Source organism: Macrobrachium nipponense, chromosome 25 (genome assembly GCF_015104395.2).
Source record: "Macrobrachium nipponense isolate FS-2020 chromosome 25, ASM1510439v2, whole genome shotgun sequence".
NCBI classification, from domain to species: domain Eukaryota; kingdom Metazoa; phylum Arthropoda; class Malacostraca; order Decapoda; family Palaemonidae; genus Macrobrachium; species Macrobrachium nipponense.
The window spans coordinates 66740998-66759852 of record NC_087214.1 but is presented as its reverse complement, the minus strand read 5'-3'; the positions used below and the strand labels follow the sequence as shown (position 1 = coordinate 66759852).

At 37.5% G+C, this 18855-nt stretch overlaps 1 protein-coding gene across 1 annotated transcript; it reads left to right on the top strand.

Annotated features, from left to right (window-relative positions):
• Positions 1–561: 561 nt before the first annotated feature.
• LOC135199488 (uncharacterized) lies at positions 562–18823 on the top strand. The gene is made up of 19 exons (XM_064227577.1): positions 562–1893; positions 4235–4382; positions 4861–5029; positions 5622–5803; positions 6218–6434; positions 6660–6842; positions 7348–7466; positions 8082–8280; positions 9064–9198; positions 9660–9771; positions 10449–10671; positions 10996–11157; positions 11548–11651; positions 12065–12276; positions 12734–12971; positions 15060–15222; positions 15784–15861; positions 16910–17129; positions 18147–18823. Exons 2-18 carry the CDS (start codon positions 4287–4289, stop codon positions 17063–17065), a joined length of 2748 nt encoding a protein of 915 aa, XP_064083647.1. The 5' UTR covers positions 562–1893; positions 4235–4286; the 3' UTR covers positions 17066–17129; positions 18147–18823.
• The last annotated feature ends 32 nt before the right edge of the window (positions 18824–18855 follow it).

Here is an 18855-nt window from a genome sequence, read left to right as displayed (position 1 = left end):
GAAAACTCAACTATAGCCGATATTCCCGTACTTTTTACAGCCCTTAATATTCCACTACAAGCAGAAGGTTGATGTAACAATAGTGAATTCAAACCAACAAAGGTTGTCATATTTGTGCACAAGGATATCGTTTATAGATATAATTTGACTGGAGAATATAGAAAAAAGGTGTATATAATGCAGTCAAGGTGAGATACTTTGAGAATTCACCGAGATAATGGGAAATTTACCATCTTTTGTTTGTTTTTACTTTAGTCCTAGAAGGGTTAATACTACTAACCGCGGTGTCTAGTGGAGCTTCCACCATATTTAGTACCATATCTCATTATCCCGGTAGATTTCTCATAATATCTCACCTGAAATGCATTAGATATACCCTTTCCTATATTCTCCAATAAAACATCTATATCAGTAATCATATCTCGGTGGATTTCTTGGATTATCTCATCTCATATACACCTTTCAGGCTTTGTTTTTTCCTGTATTCACGAGCTCTGTGAACGAAGCCCGTCTATGACTTTTATTCTCTTCCTCTGGTTTAATATTCCCGTGATGATAAAAGCCACTTTATTGTCCTATATATAGGTAGTAGGCTGGTCCTGGCACCAGCCGCCTGTTGAGATACTACCGTTGGGGACAAACATGTCGTGTTGAAGAGTCCGTGAAGGGACAAAACCAGTCTTCCCGTTTCGGATTCTGTTCCCAATTACAGTGTTCTTCTTCTTCTGCCAGCACAGACACTTGGGAGGCCTTGACTGGTTGGGCCTCCCCACCTTCTTCCACGCAGACACCCCCACCCCCTGATACAGATGCTCTCTCTCTCTCTCTCTCTCTCTCTCTCTCTCTCTCTCTCTCTCTCTACCTATCTTTCTATCTATCCATTTACCTCTCCATACGTCTAGTTTTATAGCTGCTTCTCTCCATGTCTCTTTCTCTGAATTTGTTTCTTTGTTTTTAAGAAAGTCTTTCACTCTCTCTCCTAGCAGTCATCTAATTCTCTCTCTCTCTCTCTCTCTCTCTCTCTCTCTCTCTCTCTCTCAACATCAAGCCCAGACTGCAGAGTGAACGCCTGTTATAGGTAAGAGACAACACCTAAAACTGTTCTTATGCTTCATCTTTTAAATGGCTAAATAAAAATGGCGATTATCAAAAATATTAATCAATATTCCATGTTCCCCTTTCTGCCGGTTTCTTTCCATGTTCCAGGACAGTCTTCAAGGATCCCTCGAGGGAAGGAAAGCATGAAGAACAGTAGGACTCCATGGACGAAGAGATCCTCCGGATGGCTCCTTTATTTTTGTGTTTAGTTATGAGAAATGTAAACATTGTTCCTTCGGGAATAATGGACGATGCGATACGTTTCTATCGAGTGTTTTGTCTGAGGTGGTACGAATTAACATAAATAAATTGGTTAATTAAGAAGTAAATAAGCAAGTTGATGAATAAATAAATAAATATGCGGGTAAATAAAAATACCTCTAGAGGAATTATGAGACTAAAACTCACATAAATCATTTGATGATAAAATCCAGACTCGTCGCCAACTGGTATAACTTCAAGAAGATGATGACTCGATCACCCGGACAAACCACTTGAGAAAAATCATTATTTTATTTTCTTTTTCTTAATTTGAGATGTAAAGTATAAACGTTAACGAGTGATTAATGACTGAATGAACGATTTTTTTGTCCTGATTGAGTGCGAATGGCGTAGAATGGAACAGAAAACAACCAATGATCAGACCGCAAAGTTGACTTCATTTGTTCTGTTGCATGTCGTCTGCTAACTTTCTTCTTCTCTCCCGATACTAACGATAAATCTCAGATCCCAAAGCGCCCGTGCCGCCCACGACCCCGCCCCCGCCTCCGAGTTCCCCGAACGCCAATGTGTTGGGTGAGTTTTGTTCTGGATTATTTTGTGAGTGGTGACTCAATAATTGTTATGAATGAGTCTTTATTATTAACTGAACAATTATCATAATTGATAACTGAATTTTTATCATAAATGATAACTGTATGATCATTATAGCTTAATGATGATTAGGATTGATAACTGACTGATTATTATAACTTTATATTTATTAGGTTCCATAACTGACTGATTATTCTAACTTTATATTTATTAGGTTCCATAACTGACTGATTATTATAACTTTATATTTATTAGGATCGATAACTGACTGATTATTTTAACTTAATAATGATTAGGATTGATAACTAACTGATTATTGTATAACTTAATAATGATTAGGATTGATAACTGTATGATTATTATAACTTTATTTATACATTAGGATCGATAACTGACTGATTATTTTAACTTAATAAGTGATTAGGATTGATACACTGAACTGGATTATTTAGTAATAACTTAATAATGATTAGGATTGATAACTGTATGATTATTATAACCTAGTAATGATTAGGATTGATAACTGACTGACTATTATAACTTAATTATGATTAGGATTGATAATTGTATGATTATCATAACTTAATAATTATTAGGATTGAGAACTGACTGATTATCATAACTTAATAATTATCAGGGTTGATAACTGACTGATTATTATATAACTTAATAATGATTAGGATTGATAACTGGCTAATTATTATAACTGATTATTATAACTTAATAATGATTAGGATTGATAACTGACTGATTATTATAATTTAATATCTTAACTGATAACTGTATGATCATTATAACTTAAGAATGATTAGGATTGATTACTGACTGATTATTATAGCTTAATAATGATTATTAGGATTGAGAACTGACTGATTATCATAACTTAATCATTATCAGGATTGAAAACTGACTGATTATTATAACATAATAATTATTAGGATTGATAACTAACTGATTATTATAAATTAATGATAATTAGGGTTGATAACTGACTGATTATTATAGCTTAATAATGATTAGGATTGATAACTGACTGATCATTATAACTTTATAATGATTAGGATTGATGATTGCATGATTATCATGACTTAATCATTATTAGGATGGAGAACTGACTGATTATTATATAAGTTAATAATGATTAGGATTGATAACTGCCTGATTATCATAACTTAATAGTTATTAGGATTGGTAACTAACTGATTATTATAACTTAATAATTATTACGATTGATAACTAACTGATTATTATAACTTAATAATCATTAGGATTGATAACTGACTGATTATTATAACTTAATAATGATTAGGATTGATAACTGACTTATCATTATATCTTTATAATGATTAGGATTGATAACTGCCTGATTATCATAACTTGATAAAGATTAGGATTGATAACTGACCGATTATTATAACTTAATAATTATTAGGATTGATAACTGACTGATTATTATAACTTAATATCATAACTGATAACTGAAGCATTACTATGACTGGTAGGCCTACCCAAACATGTCTTGGTATTAGGTCTGCAGTAAACATAGGCCTACTCAAAATGCTTAAGTAAAAATACAACTATATTTTGACATCAGGTTATCAATAAACATAGGTCTACCCAAACTTTCTTGATATTAACTTCCCAGTGAACGTAGGCCTATCCAAATGTTCAAGAACAAATAGAGGTTCCTTGATGTTAGGATCTCAGTTAAAGTAGGCCTACCCAAATCTTTCTTTATATTCAGTTCTAAGTGAACGTAGGCCTATCCAAAACGTATAAGATCAAACTCCCTTGATGTCAGGCTATCAGTGATCGTAGGCCTACCCAAATCTTTCTTTATGTTAAGTGAACAACGTAGGACTATCAAAAACGTATAAGAAGATGAAGCTTAATTGATGTCAGGCTATCAGTGATCGTAGGCCTACCCAAATCTTTCTTTATGTTAAGTTCCAAGTGAACAACGTAGAACTATCAAAAACGTATAAGAAGATGAAGCTTAATTGATGTCAGGCTATCAGTGATCGTAGGCCTACCCAAATCTTTCTTTATGTTAAGTTCCAAGTGAACAACGTAGGTCTATCCTAAACGTATAAGATCAAACTTCCCTTGATGTCAGGCTATCAGTGATCGTAGGCCTAGCCAAATCTTTATATTATGTTCCAAGTGAACAAAGGCCTACCAAAATCGTTCCTTGTATAAGTTCCAAGGGAACGCAGGCCTATCCAAAACGTATAAGGAGATCAAACTTCCTTGATGCCAGGCTATCAGTGATTGTAGGCCTACCCCTTATTATCGTTGTCTATTCTTCTTCTTCTTCTTCCAGACCAGGCCTACGAAATCACGACGACGACCACATCCCCTCCCTCCAGGAATTCATGACGAACGCCGATCCCAACGCCCCTGATTTCATGCTCACTGACGGGCCCTTTGGCTTCGGCTATGCCGTCACCCTCAAGAGTGACAAGGGCCAGGTGCGCTTCGGCTGAGAGTTTGGCCGATTGGGAAGGGGTTATGGGGTGGCTTCTTCCTCTGCTCGTCTTCTCTATTTCTTCTGCTTCTTGCTTTTTTCTTGGTTCTTTTCTTCAGATTTTTTCTTCGTCTTCTTCTTCTTCTTCTTCTTATTCTTCTGCCTTATTGTTATTCTGAATGAATGTCTCAACAAAGGATAAAAACAAAAAATTCGGCTTCTTGTTTTTTTTTTCTTTTGCATTTCTTTCTTCTTCTTCTGCCTATTTGTTATTCTGGATGAATATCTCTACAAATGACAAAAATGTTGAATACTTCAAATCCTTCAGTCCAATCATCCTTAATAGGCTACTTTTGTCATCTAAAGAATGTTGCATATATGATCTTATCAATAAAATGTGAAAATTTTGCATATATATCACATATATATTGTTATATCACCTGTCATCACAAAGTGGCATTGCGCTCTTCCCCACCTCGCAGTGCCTGAAGAGAAGTCCTTTCGCCACAAGCGACGACTGCACCCAGGACCCAAGCACGTGCAAAGCAGGCTTCAGCATCAGCATCTGGGAGAGGGTCAACATCAGCTTCGACGTCTTCTACACCGTGTACAAGTACCACCAGGACACAAAGCGATACATCCTCTCGACAGGTGCGCCCTTACGCGTGGTAGGCCCCACTCACATTCGCTGAAATCCTGGTCCACCAGGTGGAAATGACTTACTTTTGTGGCATCTGATAGTGACCCAGGCACTCATTTCACTAAGATCTCATTGTAACCCACAGCATGGAAATACCCTAGTGTAGTATTTACTCACTCTGTTGTGCGGAAATATCAGCTTTGTCTTGAGCCCTAATGTGATCCGTTGCTTGGATTTATCTGCATTCAAAATATTTGTGAACTCACTCCATTTGGTCTCTGGCCCGTTGTGACCCACTGCCACTCGCATCAGATCTATAGGCTGTGTTGAAAGTTTTATTAACAATTTCTTTTTAGTTTATTTATGAAGTGGATTTTCTAAATTCACATGCAACCCTCTGTTTTAATCAGGGACTGAGCTCCCATGGAGAAATAATCTGTTAACCAACAGCTCAATGAACTGTAAGATAGGAAATTTAAATGTCCACTTTTGAAAGCATTATTAGTGGCCAATCCCCCATTTTCTTTATCAAGTCCTAACATAGAAAACAGAAAGTTTTTCCTTAAACGCATTCGTCACGGGGCCTGTTTGATTTTTCCCTAGGCGGCGATGAATTTGGCCACCCTGGAGTGGCCATCTACCACCAGGGATTAGCACTGGTGGCCCTGGTATCTACCGGAGACAAATATTGGAAGCTGGAAGTACTGGGGCCCTTCAGAAACAATGAGTGGAATAATATCGGTATCCGCTGGCAGAACTCTGAAACCACTACAGGAGGGCTGGAGGTAGGAAACTGTATTATCTATTTTTCCGGTCATTTCTTTAAAAATCATTTACTAGCGGTTTGTTTCTCTACCCTGTTACTGTCCCTTCTTCTGGTGCTATTATTTTTATGATTACTAGCATTATTTCTTTGCCATTTTTATTCTTGAAAAGATAAAACTACTTCCGTGGGATGTGAACTCTCACTGAGGGGATATGACGTGGGCCTAAAGTGACTCACTGGTCAGTTGTTCCTGTTTTCAAGAAGAATGTTTGTTATTCCTTCTATTTGTAGGAAATATTGTTATTCTTATTATTTTTTTTTATTTTAGCTATTATTATTCCTGTATTTCAGTGGCCATTACCCTCATACCTCTTATTCGATGACATTTATTTGCTACTGTACTATCACTCCCACCTGAACATCCTACCCACAGCTCTACATTGACGCAATCAAAGTGGGCCAAGAACACTACAGCAAGCCCAGTGCTCCTGCTAAGGGCATCCTGAATCCTACAGAGATGCTTATAGGATGCCACAAGGACGCCGACAACCCCATGTACCGTGGTTTCAACGATGCCGATTTCGACGAGTACGCCTACTGGAACCGGAGGCTTCCTGACGACCAGACTATCTTCTTCATGGGTGGCTACGGTGAGGGGAATAATTACATACAGCGTCTGGGATCAGAATTTCTCTTTCTGTTTCTTCTTCTACTTCTTCTTCATGACTGTGGTTCTTGAAAATGGGTATTGTTCTTGAATTTGCATCCCAATCTCCTCAGCACCAGAATGATCTATGTGCTCATGAGGCATAGTAACTATTGTACTACATATATTCATTTATTGCTAAGCCTATAAGTTCACTTATTCTTTCCAGAGGGCAACATAGAGAACCTCGCACCAGAGGAATTCGCCCATATGCTGTCCAAAACGAACATGAAGGACCCAGTACAAGCTCAGATCGCCATGACTATGTTCAACACCATGGCTGACTCACTCACAGAGGATGAAGGCCCACAGGAACCTGCGAACGCAACTCTTCCTGGAGACGCCAATGGAAGTAAGGGTCAATCTCTCTGAAAAAGGAAACTGATTCTTGATTAGTCTATATTTTCCAATGATATGACCCTGCTCATTTGGAGCACTTCAGGCATTAATAAAGAGTATTTACAGTGTCCCTGACTCCCCCTCCTAGCTGCACCCACTTTCAAGCCTTTTACTTTACCTCCATTTCCGCAGCCTTTCTTATCTGCTGTCCAACCACTCCAACCCTTACTCTTCATGGAATAGCCAAAATTGATGGCTTGTTATTTAGCCTACCTTACGAAGGCATTTGGTGGCCTTGTTCCAAAGAAGTTTTTCATGATGAGGGGAAAGAAGCAGCAATTGAAACTTACACATGTATCAAGTGATTCATGAAACACAAAAAAAGTGGGCAAATCCAAGTCCTACTTATTGAACGAGTTTGTTCACTCTTGAGTTGTCAACCTCCACCCAATAAAGTAATCATAAACATCCATCCTTCCAGTCTGAAACTTATTCGTTTTTCCCTCGTCCCTTTGCAGCAGTCCCTTTGGACTCTTTTTCCCTGAAACTCAGGGGCATGGCGGATGCCCTGAAGAAGCTGGCCAATCCAGATCTCATCAAGAGTGACCTGAATTTGAGAGAGCTGGGTATCTACATGGTGAGTTTACTGGGAATGAGGTCTTTGGGTGATGTCTGGAATGAGAAATTTATGGAGTGATGTCAAAGAATTGTGTCTAAAATGAGAGATTTATGGAGTGCTAACAAAGAGTTGCATCTAAATTGAAAGATTTATGGAGTGCTGTCAAAGACTTGTGTCCCAAAAATGGAGAGAGTTTAATGGAGTTGGCTTAAATATCAAAGAGTAGCATCTAAATTGAAAGATTTATGGAGTGCTGTCAAAGAATCGTGTCTAAAATGAAAGATTTATGGAGTGCTGTCAGAGAATCGTGTCTAAAATTAAAGATTTATGGAGTGCTGTCAAAGAATCGTGTCTAAAATGAAAGATTTATGGAGTCCTGTCAAAGAATCGTGTCTAAAATGAAAGATTTATGGTTTGCTGTCAAAGAGTTGCATTTAAAATTAAAGATTTATGGTTTGCTGTCAAAGATTTGTGTCTAAAATAAAAGATTGTATGGAGTGCTGTCAAAGAATTGCAGCTAAAATGGAAGATTTATGGAGTGCTGTTAAAGAATCATGTCTAAAATAAAGGATCAAAGATGCATTTCCTTGACGAATGACAAACCGAAACAATATGCTTTCTCGATTCCCACAGGACATCATCAAAGCCGCCAGCAAAATCCTTAACGAGTCCAACGCCGAGAGGTGGCACAAGATCGAGGACGACGGGCACCGAGGGGCCCCTGGAGTCAAGGAGGACGTCGAGAGGTACATAGACGCCCTCGGGAAGAGACTCAAGATGGACCCAAACAACCCAGAGCCTCAGAGTTTCGTCAAGTTTACGGACAACATACGTAAGGATGAAGTGGTCCTCGGGTGGATCTTGGAGAGTTCGTAACGTAGACAGTGCCACATAAAAATGGATATTTGGATCATCAACCTCAATTTATGATCTTCGGGGACATCAACCTTGATTTAATTCTTTTTTTTAATGCTTTTCCAACCCATCTGCAGAAAAAAATTCATTCAGATTCAAAAATAGTTTTTCGACACTTGTCCTTAGTGCGTCCTTTCCAAGCATCCCCAAAATTTTAAAATAATATATATATATATATATATATATATATATATATATATATATATATATATATATATATAAATGTGCTACATAATTATCTTTTACTCTAGCAATTAAAATTCAAATCTAATTTAAGACATTAATATTCTTCAATTGGCAGTTTCTCAAAATCGGCAAATCCTTGGACAATTTTGACAATTATGGTCATTTCTGTCATATTTTGCAAAATTCGGCTGAAATTTGTCAAAATCGGCCAATTTTCACCATTTTTCATAATTCCATCTTGAAATTAGATGTTTATGTAGAATTTTGCGAAATTGTTTTGACATTTCTGACCTCATTTTGGAAAAAGGGACACAGTTCTTTGCTTTGATGGTCTGCTAGTACAGCAGTTAATGCCGTGGCGGGCCTTTCAGATGTCGCGTGTTCGCATCCCCCCCAGGGCGATGACCAGTTACTGACGCAGTGTGGAGCCTGCGGTCGGAAGTTGAAACCATCATTCTCGGGAAGCTTGAATTAACTTTCTTCTTTTCTTATATTTTGTTTTAAATCATTGCAGTCGTGAAAATGGAGAAGATGTCACTCAGCGATTACCAGATGAGAGGGAATGCCTACGTCAGTCCCAAGTACAGTGAGAGTGCTGAGATGAGGGACTTCTGGCTCGACTGGGATACTCCCCTTGAGAAGGTCACTGGTACGGATCTGTCTCTCTTTCCGCTTCCTATTACATATATATATAAGCAAATACCACAGGAAAATGATAGGCAGAAGGTCAATACCAAGCACGTCAACAATGCCTGAATAAAGGCGAAAGGACTTTGTACTACCTTTCTGCCTATAATTTTTCTGTGGTATTCACTTACATAATGAAGTTTTATATATATATATATATATATATATATATATATATATCTATATATATGTGTGTGTGTGTGTGTGTGTGTGTGTGTACAGTGGCAATACTGAACATACGAGCACTCGTTCCACACAAAAAAAAGTGTCCAACTTTCAACGGAAAACGAACCTCAGCCTCCCCAGTGACTGACCTATGAAGGAAGGTAGGTCAGTTGTTACTGCCTTGGCCTGTCACTTGGGAAGCCGTGAGTTGTTCCCGTTGTGAGTCGGGAGTTTATGTCTTCGTCTTTTCCTCTTCAGTTCCCACGGCCCTCGTCGGAGGTATTTCCGAGTGCGACAGATACCTCGTCAGCGTGTCCACTGTTGTGTACGATTCGATGGACGAGGTCGGGCCATCTCGCGTCAGTCCGACGTGAGTCAAACAGGTTGACAAATCAATAAATAATAAATGAATAGATAAACGAATAACTAAATTTGGGAATAAAAAGACAGATAAATGAATAAGTAAATAAATGTGTGAATAGAAAAAATATATATATGTATATATAGTATATACTTATACATATAAATGAATAAATAAATCTAGGAATAAGTTGAGAACTTGATAGATGATTTAGTAAATAAATGAGTAAATAAAATATAGATAAATATATAAATGAATAAATTCATGTGGGAATAAATAGATAGATGTATGAATGAGTCATTGGATAAATAAACAAATAAATCCACGAATAAATATATAAAAAATAAATCTGACTATTGAAAACTCTATATTGAAACTCTTTGTGAGAATTCCAAAAATTCTTGCAAACTAAATTGCTGTAGGTTTTTATCTTCAATAATAACCACCATGATTTTTTTATAATAGTAGTAGTAGAAACAAAGATGATAGTAGTATTATTAGCAATAGAAGCGACAGTAACATGAAAACATTAAGAGAGAGTACGTACCTCAGGAACTGTCAACCACAATGCGTACATGTTTTATCCAGATGTGTTGTGTCCTTAAAGCTATGGAACTCACTGCCCTCTTTACTTTTATTATTATTATTATTACCATTGCATTGTCAGCGTTGTCCATATCCAACAGGACCCTGAACAACAAAGTGGTAAACAAACTCGACTCGCGCGTCATCAGGACCAACTTGAATGTCTATCCGCCATCGAACTCAGCCACGACCCCCAACGGGGTCAGCTGCTACCCAAACCAACAGAAGCTGAATGCCAACCCGGTCCAGTTCACCGGAGGTCACAAGGAACTCAGCTTCACCATCAGGCACCCGACCTTCCACCAGGACGAGCTGAACACCGACGTAAGTCTGGTAGTAGGACTCTGGGACGGTGTCCCATTCCTGTAGGGTCTCTAGGGCCCATCAAATGGCACGTTTCAGAATCTGTTTTGGCAGGTGTCATAATATGTACTGACTTATTGGTCTCATTTACCAGATATCCATATGGCATCATTACTCTTATTTACCTGACTTATTCACTAGACTTACGCACCGACTCGTCGACCTTAGTTACCAGAATTAAACACTGACTTATCAACCTTATTCACTAGACTGTGTACTGACATATTAACCTTATTAAAGTTATCTACCAGACTTCTGCACTGACTTTCCAACCTTATCCACCAGATATACGAGAGACACTGTGTCTGGTGGAACTCAAAGATTGGGGAGAAGGGAGCCTGGGATGGCAGCGGCTGCCTCCTGCTGCAGACGACGCAGTTTTACACCAAGTGCTCCTGCAAGACGTTCGGCTCCTTCGCCATCATGGCTGAACTCACGGAGGAAAAGGTAAGTAACAATATATATATATATATATATATATATATATATATATATATATATATGTGTGTGTGTGTGTGTGTGTGTGTGTGTGTGTGTGTGTGTGTGTGTATAATTATGACTAACAAGACCTCATTTAAACAAGATGGTTTCTAGATATTTTACTCGCAAGAATGAGTGCTACCGGATGATGGGGACAGTTAGTCCTTGAACGATTTGCAAATTTTTATTATAAAATCACTTGCAAGAAACCATCCTTTTGAAATGAGGTCCTGTTATTCTTCATATATATCATGCATATATAATTCTGCCCTTGGTTCAACCGGCACAAAGATTTTTAACCCTTCAACTAAGACTGATATAAAGCTGACTATAAGTAATAGTAATATTAATCCACAGATTCCACCATACGAGCCAGGCTGGTTAAAAGGCATCAAGATCTTCCTGTACATCATCTCGGATATCCTCCTCCTGTTCTACATTCTCGTCGTTGTGTTCTCCGGGTAAGTGTAGAATTCGGGCATTCTCTTCCTGCCTCTGTGTTCCTGGGATGTTGTGATCTTCCTTTCACTTTTCCCTTTCTTTGCTTCCCCTTTTCTCTTCTTTCTATATTTTCTGCTGAGTTATTCATGAATTTCTTGTATCCTCTTTCAGTCATCATTCCCTTTAGTGTCATATTTATCAATAAACCTCCATTTCTTTTTATATTATTTTTATTTCAGTGTCTTTTTCCAAAGTTTTCTTTCAGAGGTATTATGGATACATTTTCCTTCAATGTGGCCTAATTTTTATACAGACTAACACTGAACTGACTTGCTGTCAGTGTTACACAACTCCGTAAGAATATCTGTAATCACGTGAACTGCTCAGCCTTTCCCTGAAGAGGTACATCACTGAAATTTTTTCTCTCGACCAGTGACCTCAAAGACCAGTTCCATCTCTCTGGTCTACTCCTCTCTGGGTGTCTCATAGGAGGCTCTATCGGAATGCTCCTCAGCGACGCGGAATCCATCCAACATGGCCGACACAACTGCACGGCAATCGGAACCCTGATCCAGGGTTTCTATGTGCTGTCAGCTCTGTGGGTCACCATGCTGGGCCACGCCGGCTTCAAAGCTACCACTAGGGGTGAGTTGATTGTTGAATATTTGGCTAAATTTTACCTTCCAAGGATTTTAGAATTGGGGATGAAGTATTTGTAGATTAATGGCACTTAAATTTAGGCCTATAGTTAATGGTCAATAGTACTAAAATCACAATAATATAAAGTTCATTCACTCAGCATCTCCTACCAGATCTTGACTTGTGCTCGGTATTTTCTAGAGCCTTGTGTCTAGATGGGACAGAATAGACCCAGTTGCCAAGCAGAAGGTGAGAGGACCCCTCTAGCCTAAAAGAGAGCGGTCCCTCTACCTCATTTTCCCACGTTATAGGCCTAGCCACAAGGGGGAAAATCTTTCCACCTTTTTCCCACAGTGTAGGCCTAAAGCAAAGGCCATTGCATGCAGAGTTCTCAATAAGGTTAAAAGCAAAGGGATACAACTACCCTGGGAATACATCTTTCTCTTTACTTTCCAAACTGCAGGCATAATAGCAGGACGACTGCAGTCCTACGCCGCGGTATCCTTCGGGGTGACCATGGTCCTCATAGGAATCAGCATCACCTTCTTCATCCACGACCTTGGAACGGACCCGAGGTGTTTCGTGGCGTGGTTCGACGGCGACAAGCTCATCCTCTTCTTCTTCCCCGTGGCCGTGTGCCTGGGGGTGTCCCTCTTCTTCGGCTGCGTCGTGCTCTTCAACGTCAACCATTCGAAAAAGCTGTGAGTGTTTCCAGTATTTTGCGAGTCCCGTCTTCATTGCTTTCTTGAGATACAATAGATTTGTATATTACATCCATCTCCCTTAGTCTTTTCTTTCCTCTTTCTCCAATTCTTTCGCTAACTTTGCTTTCTTGGTATCTATTATATGTATTACATATTATCATCTTACATATATACCGTTTAGATTGTGTCTATTTTCATCCCATGACCCCATTTTCCCTTTGATTTAAGGAATTCATTCTGGCAGGCCCTATAGGCCTAAAAAAAATGCCTTGTAAGGTCCTGTACTCTTTTCATTTCCAGAAATGAGTCCTGGCATGTCCTGTAATCTTTTCATTTCCATAAATAAGTCCTGTAATTCCCTTTACTTGTTTCCTTTTCATAAATAAGTCCTGTAATTTCCATGACTTACTCTTTCCATTTCCAGAAATAAGTCCTGTAAGTACAGTCATGTATTATTTTTCTTTCCAGAGATAAGTTCTGTAATGTCCTGCGCTCTTTTCATTTCCATACGTCCTGTACCCTTTCCATATCCGGAAATAAGTCCTGTCATGTCCTATACTCATTTTCCTTTCCATAACTAAGTCCTGTGCTCTTCCCATATCCAAAAATAAGTCATATCATGTCCAATACTCATTTTCCTTTCCATAAATAAGTCCTGTCATGTCCTATACTCATTTTCCTTTTCATAAATAAGTCCTGTGCTCTTTCCATATCCAAAAATAAGTCATATCATGTCCAATACTCATTTTCCTTTCCATAAATAAGTCCTGTCATGTTCTATACTCATTTTCCTTTTCATAAATAAGTCCTGTGCTCTTTCCATATCCAAAAATAAGTCCTGTCATGTCCAATACTCATTTTCCTTTCAATAAATAAGTCCTGTACTCTTTCCATATCCGGAAATAAGTCCTGTCATACCTATACCTCATCACTTCATAACACAATTAATAATAATAATAATAATAATAATAATAATAATAATAATAATAATAATAATAATAATATGCTTTATTTCAGCTCAGGGCCATATACAATGAATATACAAATTACAGACAGTAACATGCACAATCTAGATACATGAGACATGATAAAAAAGAAAAAGAAAATGAATAATCGGCACTTATCCACAAAATAGCTGAGGTAGCATAAAAGCTAGTAATCATAATACTGGTAATAACAGTAATAATATTGGTGAGAAAAAAAAGATGCATTGAGAGTAATAACAGTTAGTGCACAAATTATATAACTTAAATTTCAACTAGAGACCTTAGGTGGTTACAGTAGTCAGGTCCAGAGGGCTAAATACAAAAATTGAATGTAAAAAAAAAAAACTTTAAACTTGATAGTAATCACAGTAATAATGAAAAATTAAAATATCAGCAATAAATGTAATAATGACAAAAACTGCAGATGACATCTTGCCAACACAGAGATTAAGTCCTTTAGGGGACAAAGGCCTCATTTTCCCATCTTTCCCACAATTTAGATCTTCTTCTTGCTTCACTCCTTAGGATGCTTTGTATGAGCGAGTTGCTGCTGTTTCTCACTCGGGTTACCAGACTGGACATTGTTCACCTAACAATGATTTTTAAATTGTCCAGGTGGTTTTCTATGAACATCTGTGTGGCGGGGAGTGTTTGTGAGGCGTCTCAGAATGTCATTGTGCACAACAGTGATGCGTCTCATTGTCTCTCGGGTATAGTTCGTCCAGAGGGAACACCCATAGATACTGTGCTCTTTCCATATCCAAAAATAAGTCATATCATGTCTAATATTCATTTTCCTTTCCATAAATAAGTCCTGTACCCTTTCCATATCCGGAAATAAGTCCTGTCATGTCCTATACTCATTTTCCTTTCCATAAATAAGTCCTGTGATCTTTCCATATCCAAAAATAAGTCATATCATGTCCAATACTCATTTTCCTTTCCATAAATAAGTCCTGTACTCTTTCCATATCCGGAAATAAGTCATATCATCTCCCGTACTCATTTTCATTCCCAAAAATAAGTCCTGTAATGTCCAGCACTCTTTACATTTCCAGAAATAACAGTTTTGTAACGTCCGGAACTCCTTCCTTTCCAGAAATAAGGTCATCCAGACTGACTACAGCTCGTTTATCTCTGGAAGCACCGCCATCATAATCTACTTCGCCATCACCTGGATAATAGCGGCGATTTCCTACATCAAAATAGGAGATGGATACAGCGGAATGTATCCAGTCTTCCAGATACTGAATAGCCTCATGGTAAGTTACTGTTCCCACGCAAAGTGTTAAAAGTGTTTTCTGCTGTTTATAATGCCCCGTAGAGAGGTATTACCGTCATTTCACCTCATGCGGTGCACTCTAGGTGCAAGGCCAATATAGGACTGTATTGGCCTTGTGTAGGCGTTACTTAAGGTTATTTGCAGCGTCCCTTCGGCCCCTAGCTGCAACCTCTCTCATTCCTTTCACTGTACCTCCGTTCATTTCCTCTTTCCTCCATCTCACTTTCCACCATCTTATTTGTTTCATTGTGCCACTGCGATGTTTAACTCCTGTTATACTTTTCCATCTCAGACCTGAATGAACCCATGGATCACAGCGGTTGGCCTTCGGCCTAAATAAATTTTAAATTCCATTTAATCCCCTATCATCGCAATAAAGCAATAGTACATCATTAAATAAAATACGTTTTCTTAAATGTTATCAACAAAGAAAACGTAAGCAATCTCTTAGATGGGTAACTATGATGTGTTTACTCCACTAGAATTCTTTTGCCATCACTTCATACAAACGCCATAATCTCACGATCATTCTCCTTCCCAGGGCGTAGTCGTCTTCATCAGCATAGGAATCATGTCGGTGAAGTTCCGTAGGGTCCTCACGAGGACGCATCAGAGAAGGGTAAGTCTAACTGGCTGTTGTCCATCTTCTCTGGCTCTTTCGCCCCCCGGTTGGGTTGAAAAATGAGGCCCCGAGTTTTTTTTTTTTTTAAAGTAATATTTATATATTTATATAAGTTTTTAATCATTCAAGTGGAAGTCTTAAACCGAATTTTCACTTCATTTTCAAAGTAAGTCTTAAAATGTATTTTCTCTTCATTTTCAAGTGTTAAACCGTATTTTCATTCCACTTTCAAACAAGTCTTGGATCGTATTGTCATTTCATTTTTAAAGCAAGTCTTGGGTCGTATTTGAATGCATTTTTAAAAGTCTTAAACCGCATTTTCATTCCATTATCAAAACAAGTCTTAAACTGTAGTAATTTCACTTCATTTCCAAAACAATCTTCAACCCTGTTTTAATTTCATTTTCAAAGTAAGTCTTAAACCATATTTCCTCTACAAATTTATAAGTCTTAAACCGTATTTTCATTTCATTTTCAAACGAGACTTGGACCGTATTTTCATTTCATTTTCAAAGCAAGTCTTAAACCGCATTTTCTTTCATTATCAAACAAGTCTTGGCCCGTATTTTCATTTCATTTTTAAAGCAAGTCTTAAGTCTTATTTTCATTAATTTTCAGAGCAAGTTTTAAAACCATATTATCTCTACATTTTTAAGAGTCTTAAACCGTATTTTTGCTTAAAAATCAGAGCAAGTCTTAAACCATATTATCTCTACATTTTTAAGAGTCTTAAACCGTATTTTCTATTCATTTTTAAGCAGGTCTTAAACCGTATTATCTCTACATTTTTAAGAGTCTTAAACCGTATTTTCTATTCATTTTTAAGAGTCTTAAACCGTATTTTCTATTCATTTTTAAGAAGGTCTTTAACCGTATTTTCCTTAATTTACAAAGCAAGTCTTAAACCATATTATCTCTACATTTTTAAATCTTGTTTTCCCTTCATTTTTTAAACAAGTCTTAAACCGTATTTCCCCGTCATTTTTAATGAAAATCAACTAACACATTCTCTCTCTCTCTCTCTCATTTCCTTTCGACCACGCAGGGTGAGATCCTTCAGAAAATGAAGGAGAAAGCTAAAAACGCCAAGGAAGGGAAGAGTCCCAAAAACGCCAAGGACAAAGCCATCCCTCCCCCACCCCCTCCTCCACCTCCCAGTAAAACTCAACCAAAGCCCCCTTCACCTCCCCTCCCCCTCTAAAAATCAACCAAAGCCCCCTTCACCTCCCCCTTCCCCCTCCCTTTTTCCTCCTCCACCAAATCTGGTAAGTTGTTTTCGCAGTTATTCGAGTGTCAACAATTTAGGACATTAAAATGATTTAGGACATTGAAGTGATTTTGGATATTTAAAACTATTGAGGGCATTAAAACTATTTAGGACATTAAAACGATTTAGGACATAAAAACTATTTAGGACATTTAAAACTATTTAGGACATTAAAACGATTTAGGACATTAAAACTATTTAGGACATTTAAAACTATTTAGGACATTTAAAACTATTTAGGACATTAAAGTGATTTAAGACATTGAAGCAATTTAGGATATTTAAAACTGTTTAGGACATTGAAGTGACTTAGGACATTTAAAACTATTCAGGACATTAAAGCAATTTAAGACATTGAAGTGATTTAGGACATTTAAAACTATTCAGGACATCAACGCAATCTAGGATATTAAAGGTATTTAAGACATTAAAACGATTAAGATATTAAACTAATTGGGACATGAAACCAATATAGGACATTGAAACTATTCAGGACATTGAAACAACATATGACATTGAAACCATCTAGGACATTGAAGTCACCAAAAAAAATGTAACAAAATAGCTTTCTTTTTTTGTGTGTGAACTGATTCAGTCCATTGTTGAATCAATACATCATAGGAATCAATTCACTGTTGATTTGTTAGAGCTCAATCAATACATATATCAGAACGTTTTTATATAAGCTGAATTGAATTAATGCATCGTTGTATTGAATGAATACATTGCCAAATTAGTTAAGCTGAGTCAATGCATTGAACCAGTACATTGCTGAATCAGTTGAACTGAATCAATACATTGTTAAACCAATGCATCCTAGAACCAATACATCCTCTTGAATCTCTTGAATACACTGAATCAACACAATGTTGAATCAGTTGAGCTGATTCAATACATTGTTAAACCAATGCATCGTAGAAGCAATACATCCTCTTGTTGAATCTCTTGAATTGAATCAGTATACACTGAAAGCTTACACCGTCATTAATTCAATACTGATCATTTCCCTTTTCAGATCGACGCTGACTGAACCCGCTTCTTAAACTAAAACAGACGCACCAGCATTGTTTGGTCAAGTGGTCCTTTTGCAAAGCCTTTAGTTCAGAAAGGATCAGGTCGCTTTTATTTTTGCACTTTAGGACCTATAATAATCTCCTAATTGTTCATTTTATTTTTTAAGTAATATCTCAAATAAGTCTAACAGCGAACTGCAATTAAATCGTGATATTGAAATGTATCTGCTGCACAGTTTAGTGCAAAGTCTTACGCGTGTTTCCTTTTCACCTCTACATACGCTTTCTACATGTGAAAGCAGCTTTCCACAAACGAAAGCAACATTAATATTCCTGGCGTTTGTTTTTCTTCAGTTTCCTCGACGCTGCACATTTCAGATTCGCGTGACGCATTCGATCCAGAAATCTGTGATTAGGACTTGCGTATGTACGGCTCTCAGAAATATATCAAGCCTAACACACACTGTTTAAAAGATCTCTCAACACCCAGTTCACTATTTTGAAATCAAACCAAAAGGATCGATTGGTTGATTTATGGTTGCTAAAACTGGCGTCACAAGCATTTACTACAGAGTCCGAGCTATTTATGAATATCTGTTTTTTTGAAATTGTTTTTCCAAAGCAAATTAGGCCAGCTTTTTCCGGCACAGGCATTCTGTATTAAAATTTGCAAAGCATTCGCACGGATATTTTTCTCTCAACCTTTGACGG

Bases quoted from the DNA above. Each gene is read 5' to 3' on its own strand.
- LOC135199488 (XM_064227577.1), top strand. From the start codon at position 4,287: ATGACGAACGCCGATCCCAACGCCCCTGATTTCATGCTCACTGACGGG. The intron at 5,030-5,621 runs GTGCGCCCTTAC...ATTTTTCCCTAG, and splicing joins GCGATACATCCTCTCGACAG to GCGGCGATGAATTTGGCCAC. The intron at 15,223-15,783 runs GTAAGTTACTGT...TCTCCTTCCCAG, and splicing joins AGATACTGAATAGCCTCATG to GGCGTAGTCGTCTTCATCAG.